The sequence below is a fragment of the Physcomitrium patens genome, chromosome 10 (genome assembly GCF_059467195.1).
Source record: "Physcomitrium patens ecotype Gransden chromosome 10, ASM5946719v1, whole genome shotgun sequence".
Lineage (NCBI taxonomy): Eukaryota > Viridiplantae > Streptophyta > Bryopsida > Funariales > Funariaceae > Physcomitrium > Physcomitrium patens.
This window is the reverse complement of record NC_143419.1, coordinates 6,845,111-6,861,820: the sequence shown is the minus strand read 5'-3', so window position 1 is coordinate 6,861,820 and position 16,710 is coordinate 6,845,111. Positions and strand designations below refer to the sequence as shown.

At 36.8% G+C, this 16,710-nt stretch overlaps 2 protein-coding genes across 7 annotated transcripts; both read left to right on the top strand.

The window, feature by feature from the left end:
- Positions 1-4,335: 4,335 nt before the first annotated feature.
- On the top strand, positions 4,336-9,913 carry LOC112288025 (rop guanine nucleotide exchange factor 7). 5 transcript variants are annotated; one of them, XM_024531776.3, is made up of 9 exons: positions 4,336-4,891; positions 5,151-5,989; positions 6,391-6,747; positions 6,972-7,088; positions 7,197-7,351; positions 7,620-7,694; positions 8,139-8,423; positions 8,624-8,992; positions 9,266-9,913. In XM_024531776.3, exons 2-9 carry the CDS (start codon positions 5,734-5,736, stop codon positions 9,770-9,772), a joined length of 2,121 nt encoding a protein of 706 aa, XP_024387544.1. In that variant the 5' UTR covers positions 4,336-4,891; positions 5,151-5,733; the 3' UTR covers positions 9,773-9,913. The 5 variants fall into 5 exon arrangements, with proteins under 5 accessions (XP_024387544.1, XP_090109763.1, XP_090109762.1 ...); XM_090253637.1 differs by having other exon boundaries at positions 4,356-4,810; XM_090253636.1 differs by having other exon boundaries at positions 4,374-5,989.
- Positions 9,914-13,586: 3,673 nt separating this feature from the next.
- On the top strand, positions 13,587-16,498 carry LOC112287257 (uncharacterized). Of its 2 annotated transcripts, none has more exons than XM_073536510.2 (6): positions 13,587-13,845; positions 14,009-14,261; positions 14,493-14,575; positions 14,766-14,884; positions 15,273-15,321; positions 15,833-16,498. In XM_073536510.2, exons 2-6 carry the CDS (start codon positions 14,047-14,049, stop codon positions 16,072-16,074), a joined length of 708 nt encoding a protein of 235 aa, XP_073392611.1. In that variant the 5' UTR covers positions 13,587-13,845; positions 14,009-14,046; the 3' UTR covers positions 16,075-16,498. The 2 variants fall into 2 exon arrangements, with proteins under 2 accessions (XP_073392611.1, XP_024385862.1); XM_024530094.3 differs by having other exon boundaries at positions 14,493-14,605.
- The last annotated feature ends 212 nt before the right edge of the window (positions 16,499-16,710 follow it).

Sequence of the window (16,710 nt, the reverse complement as noted above, 5' to 3'; positions counted from 1 at the left end):
TACACATGAACATTAAGCAACAGGGGGGGGGGGGGAGAGGATAAAGGGTTGCCCATCACTTTTTCAATTAGCACCTCAGATTCAACTTTTAGGGTAAAGATTATTACATTATGCAGAAATTGAGGACAAGAAAAAAATGATGAAGCTATCTTGAAAAGGAAATCTTTTGTGAAGTGGGTTTATACCAAGCCAATGATTCTCATGTGTTCCTCACATCACAGCATTGCTCAGTGGCATCAAACATGTTTAGAAAACCAAAAATCCTACACACTCACATCTTTCCTTTCAAAGGGATTCTCAGGCAGGAGCACTTCTTAAAAAAGCATGCTCAAGGGGCAAGGTGTGGTGATGAATCAATGTGGATAATCTTCTTATCACAAAAAACATATCTAAACTACCTAATATGACTTACCTCTTATCCCTTATTCTAATCACAATCTTGGCTTGTAAGTAGACAAACATCATCTTACTGTAGTAATCATTTGTTTATTTGTTCAATAATATGTAAATGGCACCCAGGGACCATCAAACCAGGGGCTGCAAGATGTAAGTCCCAACTGAAAGGGAGAGGCTAATCTCCATTGGAATGGGAACCACTTCTTCTGAATGCTTGGTTTCCTACTTCATTTATGATGGTGGATGCACTGGAGCTAGCTTAAAGACAAAGGCAGAACAATCATACATACTCACTGCTTTGCTCATAACTGGCCCATTTTGTATTTATAATTTTCCAAAGTGAGCTCCCACTAACAGCAATGTGGACACAGAATTTTGAGGATGACATACATCATTGTCAACTCAAGTACAGTTTTGTAAGCAAAGGTGAGGTCATATGAGGTGCAACAAGTCAACAAAAAACTCAAGAAAAATGGGTCCTATCATCTTTTCCTTTTTTCCCATTCTTAAATTTAAAAAGTACATTGTTATATAAAAAGGACATTTAAGAAGTTTTCAGTATTTAAAAGTGTCTTGCTTGGCTCTGCATCTTACTACATAAGATTTGGTTAAGAGAAATAGTCTTCTTGTTACACTAGTTGTGAGTACTTTGCACCTAACTTCAGTTCACCAGACCCAATTAGTTTCTTAAAAGTATTTTTAAATAAACTCTTGTAGACACAATTAGAGGCATACTTTTTTACATCTCTTGTCCTCATCTCTCATCCTCAAAAGTTTTAGTTAAGACTTTCATTTGGATTGTAAATAGTATATCACAATTTAGAAACACTGTGAAAAACCCAAAAAAAAAAAAAAAAAAAAAAAAAAGACATAGAGAAAACAAAGTATAAGTTAGAGCATGAAGGAATTTTGATTGACTGTCACAATCAACTTGTTCACAGGAGATGAATGACTAATGACACAGTGTGCATTTCAAGCATTCTTTGTATTTATTTGTGGTTACCCATTCATCAAAATCTACAAGTCATGGAAAGATGGATGAAGGTTACAAGAGGAAGACATTAAAGGAAAGCAATATCACCCAACAAAACCAGGATGGATAGATTCTCCATTCTTCAGTTGTGAATTAATGAGCTAAAAATTTTAATGCAAAAATTGAAGTGTATTTTGACCCCAGGCCCAGTCCCATTTGTCCTTGGGTGCTTCTGGAACAGTCCCAGTTTACAATTGGAGATGTTGCTCAGTCCTCTATCAATGGATTGGGATGCAGGCTCTGTTTTTATTCTTAAATTTTATTTTATTATTCATTCTTGTTAGGATAGAATTTTACCATGAAGCAGCTGTCACTTACACTTACACTTGATAAAAATCAGGTGGTGGGGCCATGCATTTGCATTGGATTCTATTCACAGAAAGAGTGGAGGTGGCTATCAACAGCAGTGGTGATGGTTGTGGCAACCCCAAAGGTGATTGATGTGTGGAGAAGACTGACAGCTTATTCAGTTGGATCCAGTCAACATTACCTCCCATTCACCCAGGTTTGATGCAATAATCTTCATAAAAAAGAGTTTATTTCTGGAAGAAAAGGATTCATTTTGTGTTTTTTTGCTGCATGCCACCCTCTTTAGATTTCGTTTGAGTGTAGAACTCTGGGCAGTGCTTTTATGAAGTAGCTCTTGTGGTTAGGATGTCTGGACACATGATTCCTGTAAGTAGTTCTTGTGGAATTGCTATTTTTCTATTTCCCATTAATAAATGAGATATTAAAATGAAATATAAAACCAAACCCTTTTTCCACAAAACTTTGAATTGTTGTCAAACCATGTATCCTGGATGTAGAGAAAATAATAATAATAATAATAATAATCTGAGATGGATGCTCATAACTATTGAAAAAAGCTGAGAGGGATCTCAGCTGGCATGTTAGAGAAATTGAATGAAATAATTACCACAGCCTTGATGTGCTGACAGTGGCATTGACTTGAAACCGAAACTGTGTGGGCTAATAGACATTCACCACACAATACAGAAACCAACCACAGGGGGTGGGGGGGGGGGGGGAGGATAAGGTAAAATTTAGTTAGGCTGATAAAAAATAAAAAAGGAACTATGCAGTTCAGACAGAGAATGTTTGGGATTAGATGTTTCCTCATGTGCTTAACTAACAGTTTTTTTTTTGTCTTCCATCTATGCTTTGTGGGTGTGTTTGAAAGAGAAATGGTCATTAGTATCATCAAGGGAGTGCCCTTCCTTTATGACTGTCAGGTTCACACGATTTGTTTTGAAGCAAAATTTCATAACAGTCGGAGTAGAATCAGGTTTCTCTCTATTATCTATTCTTTTCTTTTCTTTTTAAAATTCAGGCACGCAACAAAATCAAAGATAATCTGACTTCAGAGCCAGCAAACCCACTCACCACTATACCCTATCACCTTATAAATGAAAGAAATAGGATTAATCCTTCAAAGGTTCTCTTATATGTTGTAGGATGGTGTTGATTTGCTGCTATCTAGTGTGTGGAACTAGGGGATTTGAGAAGAGACCAATTGAATGATTACCTGGCACTTGTGGAGTACTTTACATATGTAAATGCATGCATTTAAATCCATTTACAGAAAGATGTTTAATGTAAATTGTTCTGGAGCCTACTGAATTCAATACCTGCATAGTTGCATATACTACTATTCAGAAGAAAATGATTCATATTTTTACTTTTAAAAGGGGGGTTACAATTGGTCTCTTCATGGTGACTGCAAGTATTAATTCAAATTTGAGGCCCTTCGTGATTTAATTGAGCTAATGTGTATGTGTGTGTATACATACATACATACATACATACATACATAAATATGTGAACAAAATAATGGGTGCAATAAATAAGATATCTGTAATATCCTTGAAATTAATCATAGAAAAAAAAATTCAATATTGAATTTTGTATGCATGTATACACATACACAAACTATTGACTTTTGAATATTCATATTAGGAAAAGTGTATGAAACTGCTGCAATTTCATATATATATATATATATATATATTCTAATCCCGTATTAAACATTTATCTTGCCTTTACTGAACACCAACAAAATAATTCTGTATAATTGTTGCTATCAATAAAAGCGCAGCACACAAAATGAACAATGTGCCATTCATGGTTCACTAGTACATACATGTCAACATTAAATGTCAAACAGTATGAATTACTTCCATAATGGGTACATGCACCTTTTTCATTCCTTTACTTATTTATTCTTATTTATTTTTATTTATTTGATTTCTCTTTCTTTCACTGAAAGCACTCAAAGTGGGAAAAATCTTCATTTCACTCTACATGTTGGTGAACACAGAAGAATTTAGTATGCATTCTTTTACAATCAAAGACAGTCCCTGCAAACCAACACATTTTCTATGATAACATGTATGAAATGTTGCACAAATGCCTCTTAGGCAGAGTAAACACAGTTCACTTTAATTTCATTCAATTTATTCGTCCACCAGTGTGGGCTATGGTGAGACCCTACATGATGTCCAAGTAGGGCAAGAGGACTCACAATCTTGTGCCATATTTTTATTTTATTTTTATTTCTCAGAATTATGGGATAATTTTGCCACCTGTGTTGCTAAAAGAACGAATGAGCAACGACCAAAATCATCGCACCACATTCTCATCCATCCATCCAAGGTGCCGTGCTCTACAACCTTAACCGTATTCTATTCTCAGACAAAACCTATCCGCCAAGCTCTCTCTCATATGTACGCATGGCGCAGCATGAGTCGCGATATCCACGTACTACGAAGATACACATGCGCAGTGTGAAAAGCAGCCATTTACAAATACACCGATTTAGATGTATCAGGAAAATTCGAACCTCGCTGTGTGTGCTTTGTCTGCGGAGTGGGGCGGAATCTACGAGTTGAGAGAAAGGGCGGGGTTGGGGGGGGGGGGATTCTCGCTCTGGCACAAGGGAGAGATGGAGATGCAGAGAAACGGCGGTGCGATGCATTTTGGAGGCGACAGATTAATGCGGGACCGTGTGTCATATACCCGAGTAGGTGCTAGACTGGTAGTTATGAGCAATCGTCACAATGATTCTTCTCCCTGTCCTGGGCGAAGAAGCTGTGACAAATTGTTTTGTAGACAGATGGCTGGATGCGGAGGAGGCTTAGCAGGAGGAGTTTTGGTGAGAGGTATTTGAGGAGCTACAGCCCGTGTCCAAGATTTTGCGGGCCGTTCGGATTTAGATGGTGCTGTTTGCGGTTGTGTGTTTTTGTTGAGAAGATTTTAGTATGAAGAGAATGCATAAGTCGGGAAGAGATCTCTGCAGAGTGGAGAGGGAGGAGACGAGGAGAAACAGCTGTGCTGTAGTGGAAGGAATTGTGACGGCTTCGATGGTTTGGACAGGCTGATCAGGTGTTGTTCGTGGAAGCTGAAGCACACCATGCATGGAGAGAATGAATTCGAGAGGGTGGAAGTGTGCATTGGACTGGATTGGTATGGTGCTGAGTTGAGCCGGCGTGTTTGTGGATAAGTGCATTGAGGGTGATGTTGGTTATGCCGAGTGCTCTTATTCACACAGTGGATTAGTTTTTTTTTTTGCTTTTTGTTTTTTTGTATTTTTTTGTATTTTTTCTCTTTTCTACTCGGCTTCTCCTTGTGAGGAGTTTGGTAGGCTGTTGAGAGACGAGAAATATCAATGTCAAGTTTGGATCAGTGAATTAATTACTGCATTGTGTGGTGGTCGTGGCGGAAGGTCCCGGCGTGCCTCTCTGCTTGTGAGAAAGCCTTTCGGTACTGCTGCCTCGTGGAGCTCGATAGGCTTGTGTAGTTACTCACACGTGTGACCGTTACGGGATGACGACGAGCGCCGGCATAATCTGTGCGGCTTCAAGTTGCTTCTCGTGAATGCTTCTCAAGTGCTGGAACACCACCGTTTAGAAAAATTTGAGATAATCAAGTGTGGAATAGTTTGCAGCTCACGACTCCGTATGGAAAGGATGTCTGACACAAATTTTATTTAAACTATCCTGTTAAAGATGTATTGGGATGACGTGCCGCAACTTACAACGCTGTAAGCTCGACGACTGCAGCACGGCAGTCGCGGATAAGCACGCCGGGTAGTAATTATAGTTCTTCGTAGCAGTCTGGTACTTCAATCTTGTAAGTGAAAATGTGTGGAGTATCGCAAGGCGTCTTCTGCTGCGTCCGTATCTCTTAAGACATCAGTCGAACAGACAGCTCGGGGTGATGGAGCCTGTCTTGGACTTGAACTAATGTGCAGACAACATGTGCTCCAACATGGAAGAGGCAGAGGCAGGTAGAGGGAACAGATAGGAATGGAACAAAGAAGCCAAGTCGAATGTAAACGAATCGAATTTTTCAATCCAAGCTCTAGAGGGTTAGCAAGCGGCCAGGAGCGGGGTTCACCTTTCATTGGCTACACATTGTTGCGGTTGCTAAGGAGCTTATCATGGTCTAGAGGACTGCGGATTCCGCGTTGTCTAACATCTTCCAATCACCGGAATCATAATCCTGTTACCCCTCTTTACCATTCCGATCACATCAAGGCTGTGAGTTGCTGCGCGGTTTTTTGTAGGTTTCTTACTTCCAACCTAGTGTTCAGCCTTTTTCTCTTGTCTTTTTCATGATGTATGTAAGGAATCGACACGGAGCTTTTCCATGTTCTTCTGGCTTTTTTTGTCGTGTACACACAACTTCTCTTCCTCCCCCGATTATTCAGTATTTTAGCCATTTGTTTCACGCCCGAGGCAGATCTCTATGTTAATCTAGTAACCGTCATCTGTTCATTAACGGATTTCAGTACGATTGCTTACATTCTTGCGGGATACCATCTTGAACAGTAATTTCATGGCGACCAGATACCCTGTTTGTTGAGCTACCAAAAATTATATTGGCAGTGAAATTGGGAACAATGAAAAAAATAAACTATGGAGTATTTTCTTATTTTTCCGCCACCCTTGGATGGTACTCAGATTTTGCGCCTAAGATGAAAGCCTCACGGGCATCGCTGTTGAGCCAATTGGGAAGGATATCGATTGATGTTACTTCTGAAGATCAGTTTGAAGTTCGCAGCATGGATGGAACAAGTTCAACCCTTAGCATGGAGCGCCTCAGTGTAGACCTTGTTGGTGATGGAGACTTCAACTTAAGTTTAAATCATGGTGATGACGGTGCAAGCAGCTCGGCGGAGTCTTCACCTTTGGGATGGCCGTTGGCAAGAATGGACAGGCAAAGTGCAGCTCCTTCATCTTGTTCATCCAGTCTTACTTGTGAAAGGAAACATTTCATGTGGGAAAGACAGAGAGAGAAGAAGACGACAGAGCTCTCAGGTTTGTCAATGTTGTTTTCCTTAGATCCTCCGATTCCGTTGCGGAGATAGAACATCACGATCGAGCTTGGTAGCTATTAGCATCAAACCGGGTTGCCTCTCAGTATAGGCAAGATTTTGAATTCTGCATTACTATTCGAGTGCATTTTATGATGCATATGTCGTGTACACGGCTAGTGTGATGCTGTAATATGTGTTGCCTGATTGTGTCTTCTGTTCTTGCAGAGGTGGAGATGATGAAGGAGAGGTTTGCAAAACTATTGCTTGGTGAAGATATGTCAGGTGGGGGCAAAGGGGTTTGCACAGCGTTGGCTATATCGAATGCAATCACAAATTTGTCAGGTGAAAATCAAAGCTATTACCGTAATGGCAATAGATTGTTTGTTTTCATGTTGAAAGCAAGAATGATTTTCGCGTTGTAAATATTAATGTCCAGATTTTTGTTCACAGCGTCAGTGTTTGGAGAGCTATGGAGGCTAGAACCACTCCCTATGAAGCGGCAGACCATGTGGAGACGAGAGATGGAGTGGATGCTTTCAGTTACTGACCATATTGTTGAGCTGGTTCCTTCTTGGCAAAGGTATCCAGATGGAAGCAGAATGGAGGTATGGAATCCTCAAAAGATACATTGTCCGCTCTTTCTCAAGATATCGAATCTCGCACATAACATGTACCTATTGATACGTATGTTTTATGCTACTCATACCAAGCAGTCTGCTTATAGTTCCAAAGGTGAATGCAACTATACGTTGTTCTGACCCCCCCTCCCTTTTATTATTATTATTATTATTATTATTATTATTATTATTATTGTTGTTGTTGTTGTTGTTCCTCTCTCTGAGTCCTGAAGATTGATGTTTATTTAAAATGCAGGTAATGGTCAGCAAACCTCGACCAGATCTTAATATCAACTTGCCCGCACTTAGAAAGCTGGACAATATGTTATTGGTAAGTGCCTAATCATTCCACATGCACTAAATGTGGTGTTGCATGACTGCTTTCTCGTAACTATATTTTCTTTTAAATAAACAGTCTATTAAGAACCTTCATTCTTCATGTACATTGAAGTAGTAGGTCTATGTTGTGGACAAAGGTGGAATTATGGATCAGAAGCTTTTTTTTAGTGAGCTCAGTTTACCTTGGGTATGGACTGCACCAATGTTGTAAGTTAATAGCCAGCGTATTATAAACTTCGTACAGAATTTTCCACATTAACATTAATGGTTGTGAGGTTGGTAATAGGATCTCGATTATTGTAGTCTTACGAACTCATCGTGGTTTCATTCTTTGAACTACCTTGAACGCGACCAGTTGCCTGTCCAGATATTAACAAATTTTGAGGAATCAATTTTCAATTTTTATTTCATACTGGCATTTCTTTTGACTCTCCAGGAATCGCTCGGAAGCTTCCAAGAGACGGAATTCTGGTATGTGGACCACGGGATTGCAGTTTCTGAGGACAGTAGAAGTGCGCGACATTCTATGCAACGCCAAGAAGAGAAGTGGTGGTTGCCCACACCCAATGTACCAGAGAATGGTCTTTCTGAGGCTTGCAAGAAGTTCCTACACTATCAACGTGACGCCACAAATCAAATTCTTAAAGCTGCTATGGCTATCAATGCGCAAGTTTTGGTTGAGATGGAGCCACCAGAAGCTTACCTTGACACTCTGCCCAAGGTACTCTCTCTCGAGTAGAAAATGGTTAACCTTGCATTAAAGTTTCATGTGTTAACATTCGAGATCCGAATTTCCTGGAGTCATACCCATATATGAAGAAATTCTTCTTGGGAAAGTGGTGGAACAGACATTGATCAAATCAGGGAACTGTAGATCAACAATGTGATCACAGAGCTTGACAAGTTGTAGTTGTCTTTCAGAATGGAAAAGCTTCTCTCGGCGATGAATTGTACCGGGCTATAGCCTCCGAACACTTCTCTGCCGAGCATCTCGTCTCGACCTTGGACATTGATGATGAACACAACATTTTAGAGATGGCGAACCGTTTAGAAGCTGCTGTGGTTGGATGGCGGCGAAGAATTCAGGCAAAGTCTATGGCACAGATGTCACCTTACGGTAACAAGCTTAACAATAGAACCTCTTGGGGCAAAATGAGACACCTTGTTGGGGATACGGATAGGAGAGCACTGCTTGCTGAACGAGCGGAAAGTGTTCTTATAAGCCTGAAGCAGCGAGTTCCTGGAATGGCGCAGACCGTTTTGGACGCAAATAAGATTCAATTCAACAGGGTATGTTCAAAACCAATGCTCGCTCATCACGGGATCCCAAGGATCAAACCGTCGTTATATCAGTGTAACATGAGTACTTTGATCTTCGACTTTTGATCTGCGAGTATGAAATGCAATGTTCACTATATTGTTCTCGAGGTGAAGTCTTTTCACTAGTTTGCATGGGTTGAATCAGAATAAATTGTGCTGCTCTGTCTGTTGTTACGTTTCAGATTTTTCAAGATGGAGAACTAATTACAGCACTATTCTAATTCATTGTTTGTTGCAAAATAGGATGTGGGGCAGTCAATTCTCGAAAGCTACTCCAGGGTGCTGGAAAGTCTATCGTTTACCATCATTTCACGCATTGATGATGTCTTGTACGCGGATGATCTTGTGAAGAGGTCTATTGTACCTCAACTATCCGTTGCAAAAGAAGTTTCAGTGTCGCGACGCCTAGGTTTCTCAAGCCGAAGAACGAGGTCACATGGGAGCGAGTCAAAGCGGTTCACTAACCTGAACACCACATTCGCAACTCCCATCATCTCGCCAAGCTTTTCCCCTTCCCTCAGTCCACTTAAAGCAACACCTAATTCTCCACACAACGTTGCTACCGGACTAATTATAGCGTCGTCTCTGGGTAAAGCACTGTCAGAGTACATGTGCAGGCATATACCAGAGGGTGAAGCTTTATCAGAAAATGAAATATCACGCAAACTCCAAGTAGATGGGGTTAAATCATGGGCACATGCTAGACATCTTGAGAAATCAAATGTCCATCACAGTCTTGGGCGGGATTAGTTGTAGTGAGCAGTGAGTTGCTTTTGCTTTGTACATTATACATTCTTCAGCGATCAGAATTTGCCATGCCATAAGTGTAAAATACACTGTACATTCTCCTTTCTATGTATAATGGAAGTCGATTTCATGTCATTAATGAAAGATGCTACTCAAGTACGTATGAATGTGTGGAAATGATTCATTAAATATGCGACTGAGTAAGGGGAGACAGCTGATTTGTTATGTGTAAAATTTCCTTGGAAATATGTCCAGCAGGACTTAAGCCTTCAGATATATGTGTAGTCAAGTATTCAGCATAATATGGTTCTGTCATGCCTCAATACCTCAGGCATGAGTGCACCATCTTTGGCCCAAATCTTTGACCTTGAGGCTAAGAATCTCACGCTCTTCCAATTGACCTGAAAATCACTGTTTGAGTAAAAATGAATGGTACGTACGGTGTAATCAATGGTTCAAATGAATGGTACACATGGTATAGGGGGGTCACCAAAGCGTATGTCTACAATATGTAATTCAGCAAAGAAGCATTGAATTAAACCAAGATAAGCCACATGTAACATCTTGTATAATACAGACAGTTCTTTGATTCCACGTAAGATATCTGTTGGGCATGTGCTCTACCGACTGAGTAAAAAATAGGGAGAAATAAAATGTTTAATTAGTTATTATTTATTTATAATCATGTATAGATATTTTTAGTATTCGATTATCATATGTTTTTTCTTTTACATCCAAACCATCATCAAAAACTAAATCTGCTATTCTTATCAATTAATTTTGAAATAAATAAATAAATAAATAGAAGTATATTCATTTGTTTAGGATTATGACTTAAGCACTATTCTAATGTAGGCCCAACCTCCTTTAATGGTGTTGTTGGCTTAGCATACATTATTTATATTCTATACTATTGGAATTATAAATTATAAAATACTTTTGAAATTATGGTGTAAAAGTAGAAACAATTTTTTACTAAAATTATAAGCATGAGAAATGAAAACTTCATTTGTAGAAGGCAGCTAAGAAGAGTTGTCTTCATTTAGCACTACCAAAGTTTAATTACTTCTTATTTAGGTGCCTAAAACTAGACAACTCAAAATTGAATTAGTTTTTTTGAAGCCCTTTTCTTAGCTTTCTCTCTTCTTCAAGGATACATGAGAATATTGTTTATTTAGAGTTATATTGTGATTCATGCTCTTAACATATATATTATGTTGTGTATATATTATTGCACAAATATGGTATAGCAATACATGGTATATGTTAAGTACAAGAGTTCAAAGAATGTAAATAAAAAAAACAAGTTGTACATTAAAAATATGTATATTCAAGAAAAAAAATTAAAAAATTAAAAATTAAAAAAATAATCAAAGATAAGAAGTTTAGAAACTTTTGAAACTATATTAGAAGCAAGAAAGGCATTAATAAGAATTAGAAAGATATCATTCTTGCTTCTATACATACCATCTAACTAAAGAGCTATGTGACAATATCTTATGGGCCTAATGACATGAGTCCAACTTGCAAAATACATGTATAGCCTTGAGGGCAAGTGCACCATATGGCCAATATATATAACATGTGATTAACTTGTTAGCTAAGTTTTCAACCTACCAATCTCCTACCAACATATGTGAAGTTAATTTTTCAAATAGAAATATTTTAAGAAGCTTTTGAATAAAATAATATCAATTTAATCTATTACTATTTACTCCTATTTAATTCTATTTAATTCTACTTATTTGAATAAATATAAATGTTATTAACAAAGTATTTTTTAGATACATGTCTTATTCAACTATACACACAATTATCTGTAAATACAATACAATTACATATGATTTGTTGCTTCTATGTACAATCCACATTGATGTCTGCATAGTGTGTTATAAACAAACATTTTTTTTTTTTTTTTTTTTTTTTTGTAAATACAAGTTTAAAAAAATTCTAAAGCTTTGTAATTAAAATATTTTTAATACATAAGAATATATAAAAAACAAAAAGTTTTGATATATATATATATATATATATATATATATATATATGTATACAATGATATAAATCTATTATATTACAAAATTACATTATATGTAAAAATAGTTATATTATTAATTAAAATTAAAGATTTCTTCTATGACTTGCTTAATTTTTAATTAAATCACAATATAATACCAATATTTTATGGCTTGTTATATGATATCAATAATTAAATGTATTAAAAAACTTAACTATTTGTTCAATAAAGTTGCTTATTATTCTCCTATTAATATGACTATAACATTGTATTTTGTAAATATCAATATTCTTTTAACCAAATCAACAAATAAATTTTGAACTTCGAACAAGAAGCCATTACTACTTAAACAATAAAATGATTTGAATATTATCATAATAAAAAGTATTATCATTTTAATTTTAAAACAAATAAGTATCTATATTTATAATATTTAAAATAAATTATAAACTTTAAAACTTCTTTTTAACTCCTAGTCACTTTCTTTAATAAAAAAAATCATAAAATTTAAATTAAAAAGTCACTAAATATTTTTAAGATCAAAAGACTTAACATCAATCTTAAAATATAATTTCATTCTTATTTTCTATTTCTATGCATATTAAATTTTATTTTTTAAAAATCTAAATTTATGTCCTATCCTGATTCAACCCAACCAACACCCCTAAATATAAAATATAAAAGATAATATTATATAACAATGAACTTTTTAAGTTTACAACAATTTATATACATTTCTAATGATTTGTATTTTGGCTTTACAAAAACATTTGGTGCATCTATAAGAAATTTTAGATAAAAAATTATTTCTTATAAGATTTTTATTATAATTGTTTTTAAAGGTAGCTAATTTGTGTCGCAACATGCTGTAAATTGGTCAAACTAGTTATTAAGCTCTATCTTTAAGGTCAATAGTACATTTGTAAAAATAATATTTAAGTAAGATAGATTATTTTTAATATATATATATATATATATATATATATATATATTTACATCTTTTTTGAAAGTATATATACTATTCTAAGATGTCAGAACTTTACTTTAAAGAGATTTACACTTTCTTCAAATGATAAAAAAGAACTTTGTTTCTGAAAATTTTATTAATTTAATTGCTTTAATATTTAATAACTTGGTATTTATATAAATTAAAAATTTATTAATAATTTGGTATTTTCTTAAATAAAGTAAAAATTAAAAAGTAAAAAATATCAAATATATCTAAATATTATACTTTTGGAAATTAATAATCTTATATAGTAAGATTAGTTAAATAGTTATTGATATTAAATCATATCATGCTTTTATAATCATATATAATTAATTTTATTATTAGGATTTAATTTACATCATGTCTAAAAGGTAAGACGAAACTATTTATAATATCTACTTGTTTCAATTTAATATTATTTTATCAAAGATATTTTATAAAATTTATTAAATTTTTTACTAAAAAAACATGTAAAGGCTTTAGGATCTAATATGACAATGGTAGAAAGAATATGATGTTGAGATTCTAAACAAATTTCTACTACAACATAAGAAGTAGAATAAAAAGAAAATATATGACCATCATATGATGATATTTTATAAGAATTTGAGTATATAATTATAATTTTCCTTAAGATTAGAAAAAATATATTTTCTGTAACCAACCACATTGTGGAAGTCTTCAGGTCACGGCATCGGACCACTTCACCGCGGTCACAAGTATTTTCTCCGACACGGTTTTAGGACTGATAGAAAGAGAGGTCGGAGCTTTGTCGCACAGTGGAGCTCCGATTCCTGCATTTCGATCACTCGTCGTCAAGCTCGATTGTTGCCAAGTGCCGCGCTACATTGTGCAGTTGCTGAATACTGGTGTTGATTCTGCGCATAGCGAGGTTGTGGAAGTGTTTTTGTTGTTCATGGCTGTCAGAATAGAAAGCTCCGACTCAACCAGGAATTGATCCGTGGTTTGGATCCAATTTGTAGAATTACATCGTCGCGTCGCAGAATTTCTACTATTAAGCTTGAGCGGTGGTCTAGCGTCGTCAGGGGACGGAAATTCGCATTGCCTGTAAGAGTAACTTTTTTTTGGTCCTTGTGATTTTTGTTTTTTGATTCTGAAGCTTTCTTTGTTCATTGATTGTTGGTCGACTCAATTCCGCTCGTCGTGATGTGTTCTGGTCGATAGACTTACCGTCTCATACAAAGTATTATATCTAATTGGGCATTTATAGGTTTTGAGATTCCGAGGTTCCTCTTAAACCCTACCTGAATGGATGAGAGGCAAGCAGTGAAGGAACCGGAATCATCGGAGTTTCGGCAAGATTTCGAACAGCCTCAAAGACCGGAGAGAATATCTTTGGGACACAATTACGCAACGCAAACCTGCTTCTCGAAAGCTGCAAATGGGTTCGTGAGTGGCACTATCCTTGGAGCCACCATGTCTGGTGTGAGTGGCATGGCACGGGCTACTCAGCTGCAGATTAGGTCAGTTAACCTTGTTTTCGTGCGAAAGGGGTTGAGATCATTGGAGAACTTAGTATTCAGTGCCTATGTTGTAAGGGTCTACGGGCTAAAAGTTATCTTGTTCAATTAATTCTTGATAGGTTTTTGCAGTGTTCAACAATTAACGCTTTGACATCGCTTTTTCACCTCCGTGCGTGTTTATCATCCTCCTATTTTGTGAATCATAGTTCATTTTGCATATGTTGTACATAGGTTTCCTGCAGCAGTTCAATCAGTAGTAGGAGCAACTATAGTAGGTGGCGTCGCATTTGGATCTGCTTTAGGGGCATACCAAGGTGCGGTGTGTACATTTCGTCGAGTACGAGGTGATTGTCTTTTCTAATATCTTTCACCAATGATTATGATTTCTGGTTTATCAAGTTATTATCATGTTTCAATAGTGGATGCACATTTCCCTGTTGATTTCGCATTACTTTATTGCGGTATTTTTAAATCAGGGAATTCTAATTCGTTGAATTAGAGCAGGAGTGGACGACATCATGAACCCGATGATGGCAGGAGCGCTTGTAGGAGCTCTAAGCGAAATTCCTGTATATCTTCGCAGCAAAGTTGTCACGAAAGCTGAATTAGTATTAACAGAACAGGTAGACCGATTTTCATTCATACCCGCAGTTTTGAATCCATCGTATTCAGGATTATCAGAACATGTATGATGGATAGCTTAGCAAGGACCAGTTCACAACTTTACTCTGTATTCTACTTATTTCGTTGAGACAATTGCTTGGTATACGTTTAATTGCTCTACATTTGTTAGGAGCTTTATACCTATCTCCAGCAATTGTGGGGTTAACTTCTCATGTTATCTCGAGAAACAGGACATGGTCTATTCTTGTATTCTGGTTACCTGCATTTTGCTCTTCTATTGATACTAACCCTACTTTTTCATTTTCGCATTACGAAGACGATGTCGTATTGTGGTTTCCTGGTTATTGTTATAGATACTAATCTGGTTGTATAATGTGTATGTGATAGGGCATGCATGTGGTGAGACCTAGACCCAGATTCCTCACAAACGCTTTTGGTAAGTTTGTGCCTTGTGTACCAGCTACTTCTATCATGGATTATAATTCTGGGTCCGTCTCCGTGTAATTTGACCAGATGATTATCCTGTTTACAATGTGAGCAATGCATTCTGCGGATTCCTCTAAATAGACTTGGTACACTCAACTTATTCAAGCCCTGAAGCTTCGTGAGATCCATGTAACTCGTGGGAGGTTAAACCTGCGCTCGGTTGGGGTGATTGGTCGATCATCCAGTCATCCCCATTTCATTCTCCCTTGAGGAATTGTGGTCTTTGAATCCAATTTGTGGTTCGCATTTTGAAAATATAAAAGTATTCAAGTTTTACAAATATTCCTACGTCCTTCTAGTAGTTATATGGGTATCTCGAAGTTCTGTCCAGTTTGAATCTTAAAATATTGTTTTTGGCTCTCTGCTCACGTTTTTCTGTTAGGCGTTGCCTCTCCATTCGGTTATTACCTTTTCGCACTTAGGGGGATAAGAATTTTACTAGCTCGTGGTCATTCATGCAGGTGGAGCATTCCTCTGTGGTTTATTCTACTTGGTGGGTGACGCAATTAGACCAGCTCCTGAATCAAGACCTCAAAGCATACCACAACCCCCTCAGGGAACTATTCAAGACGGGCGGGAAGGACAGGAGCTTGATACTTGGAATTCTTCTGAAGATCATGAGAATAACGGTGAATGGGTATTTAATGAATCACCGAACGAAGAAGTTCTGGAACGCGAGGACTCGAGCTGGAGCACAAAGTAGCCTGTGATGGCGAGGCTGAAACAATTCCAGGAACTGTTGTCTTGGTGCTGGGAATTCAGGAATGGAAGCAAACAATTTTTCAATAACTGACTGATGGGTAAACAAGTAGAGACTGATTGTCATGCTAACAGTTATCAGTCCATTCAGGTGCTCGTAAGTGAAGAATTCTTTTGCTGTCATTAGGGCCCTTCATTGTGAGGCCTGTGTTCAGTTTGTTATTAGGAGGAAGCTGGGTGCCGAGTAAATGTTTTATTCACTTACAGTCCCCTCAGTGTTGGCGAAAAGAGTTATTACAGATGTATCCAGATTAAATTGTAGTTTGCTATGCATGCCACATCTACAGGCCTCTCAGTTCCGAACACGCAAAGATGTGTGTCGCAGTAACGCAGAAATTTTATATTCAATATCTTTCACAGATCTTCAATACCAATCGTAAAGCTTTCTTTACTAAACTTCATCAGATTAATTAATCAATCAAGGGACCAATCAATTTTTAAAGATTGCCCTAAGCTCGATTTTCAATACTGGGCTTGATTCTCAATTTTTTGTCATTAGAGGATTTGTACTTCAATTGGTTTTTATTTGTCGCAGTTATTAGAGGTTTGAATTGTGACTCAAATACCAATTTAAAGGGTC

Bases quoted from the DNA above. Each gene is read 5' to 3' on its own strand.
- LOC112287257 (XM_024530094.3), top strand. From the start codon at position 14,047: ATGGATGAGAGGCAAGCAGTGAAGGAACCGGAATCATCGGAGTTTCGG. The intron at 14,606-14,765 runs GTGATTGTCTTT...GAATTAGAGCAG, and splicing joins TACATTTCGTCGAGTACGAG to GAGTGGACGACATCATGAAC. The intron at 15,322-15,832 runs GTAAGTTTGTGC...TCATTCATGCAG, and splicing joins ATTCCTCACAAACGCTTTTG to GTGGAGCATTCCTCTGTGGT.
- LOC112288025 (XM_024531776.3), top strand. From the start codon at position 5,734: ATGGAACAAAGAAGCCAAGTCGAATGTAAACGAATCGAATTTTTCAAT. The intron at 7,089-7,196 runs GTGAAAATCAAA...TTTTGTTCACAG, and splicing joins TGCAATCACAAATTTGTCAG to CGTCAGTGTTTGGAGAGCTA. The intron at 8,424-8,623 runs GTACTCTCTCTC...GTTGTCTTTCAG, and splicing joins ACCTTGACACTCTGCCCAAG to AATGGAAAAGCTTCTCTCGG.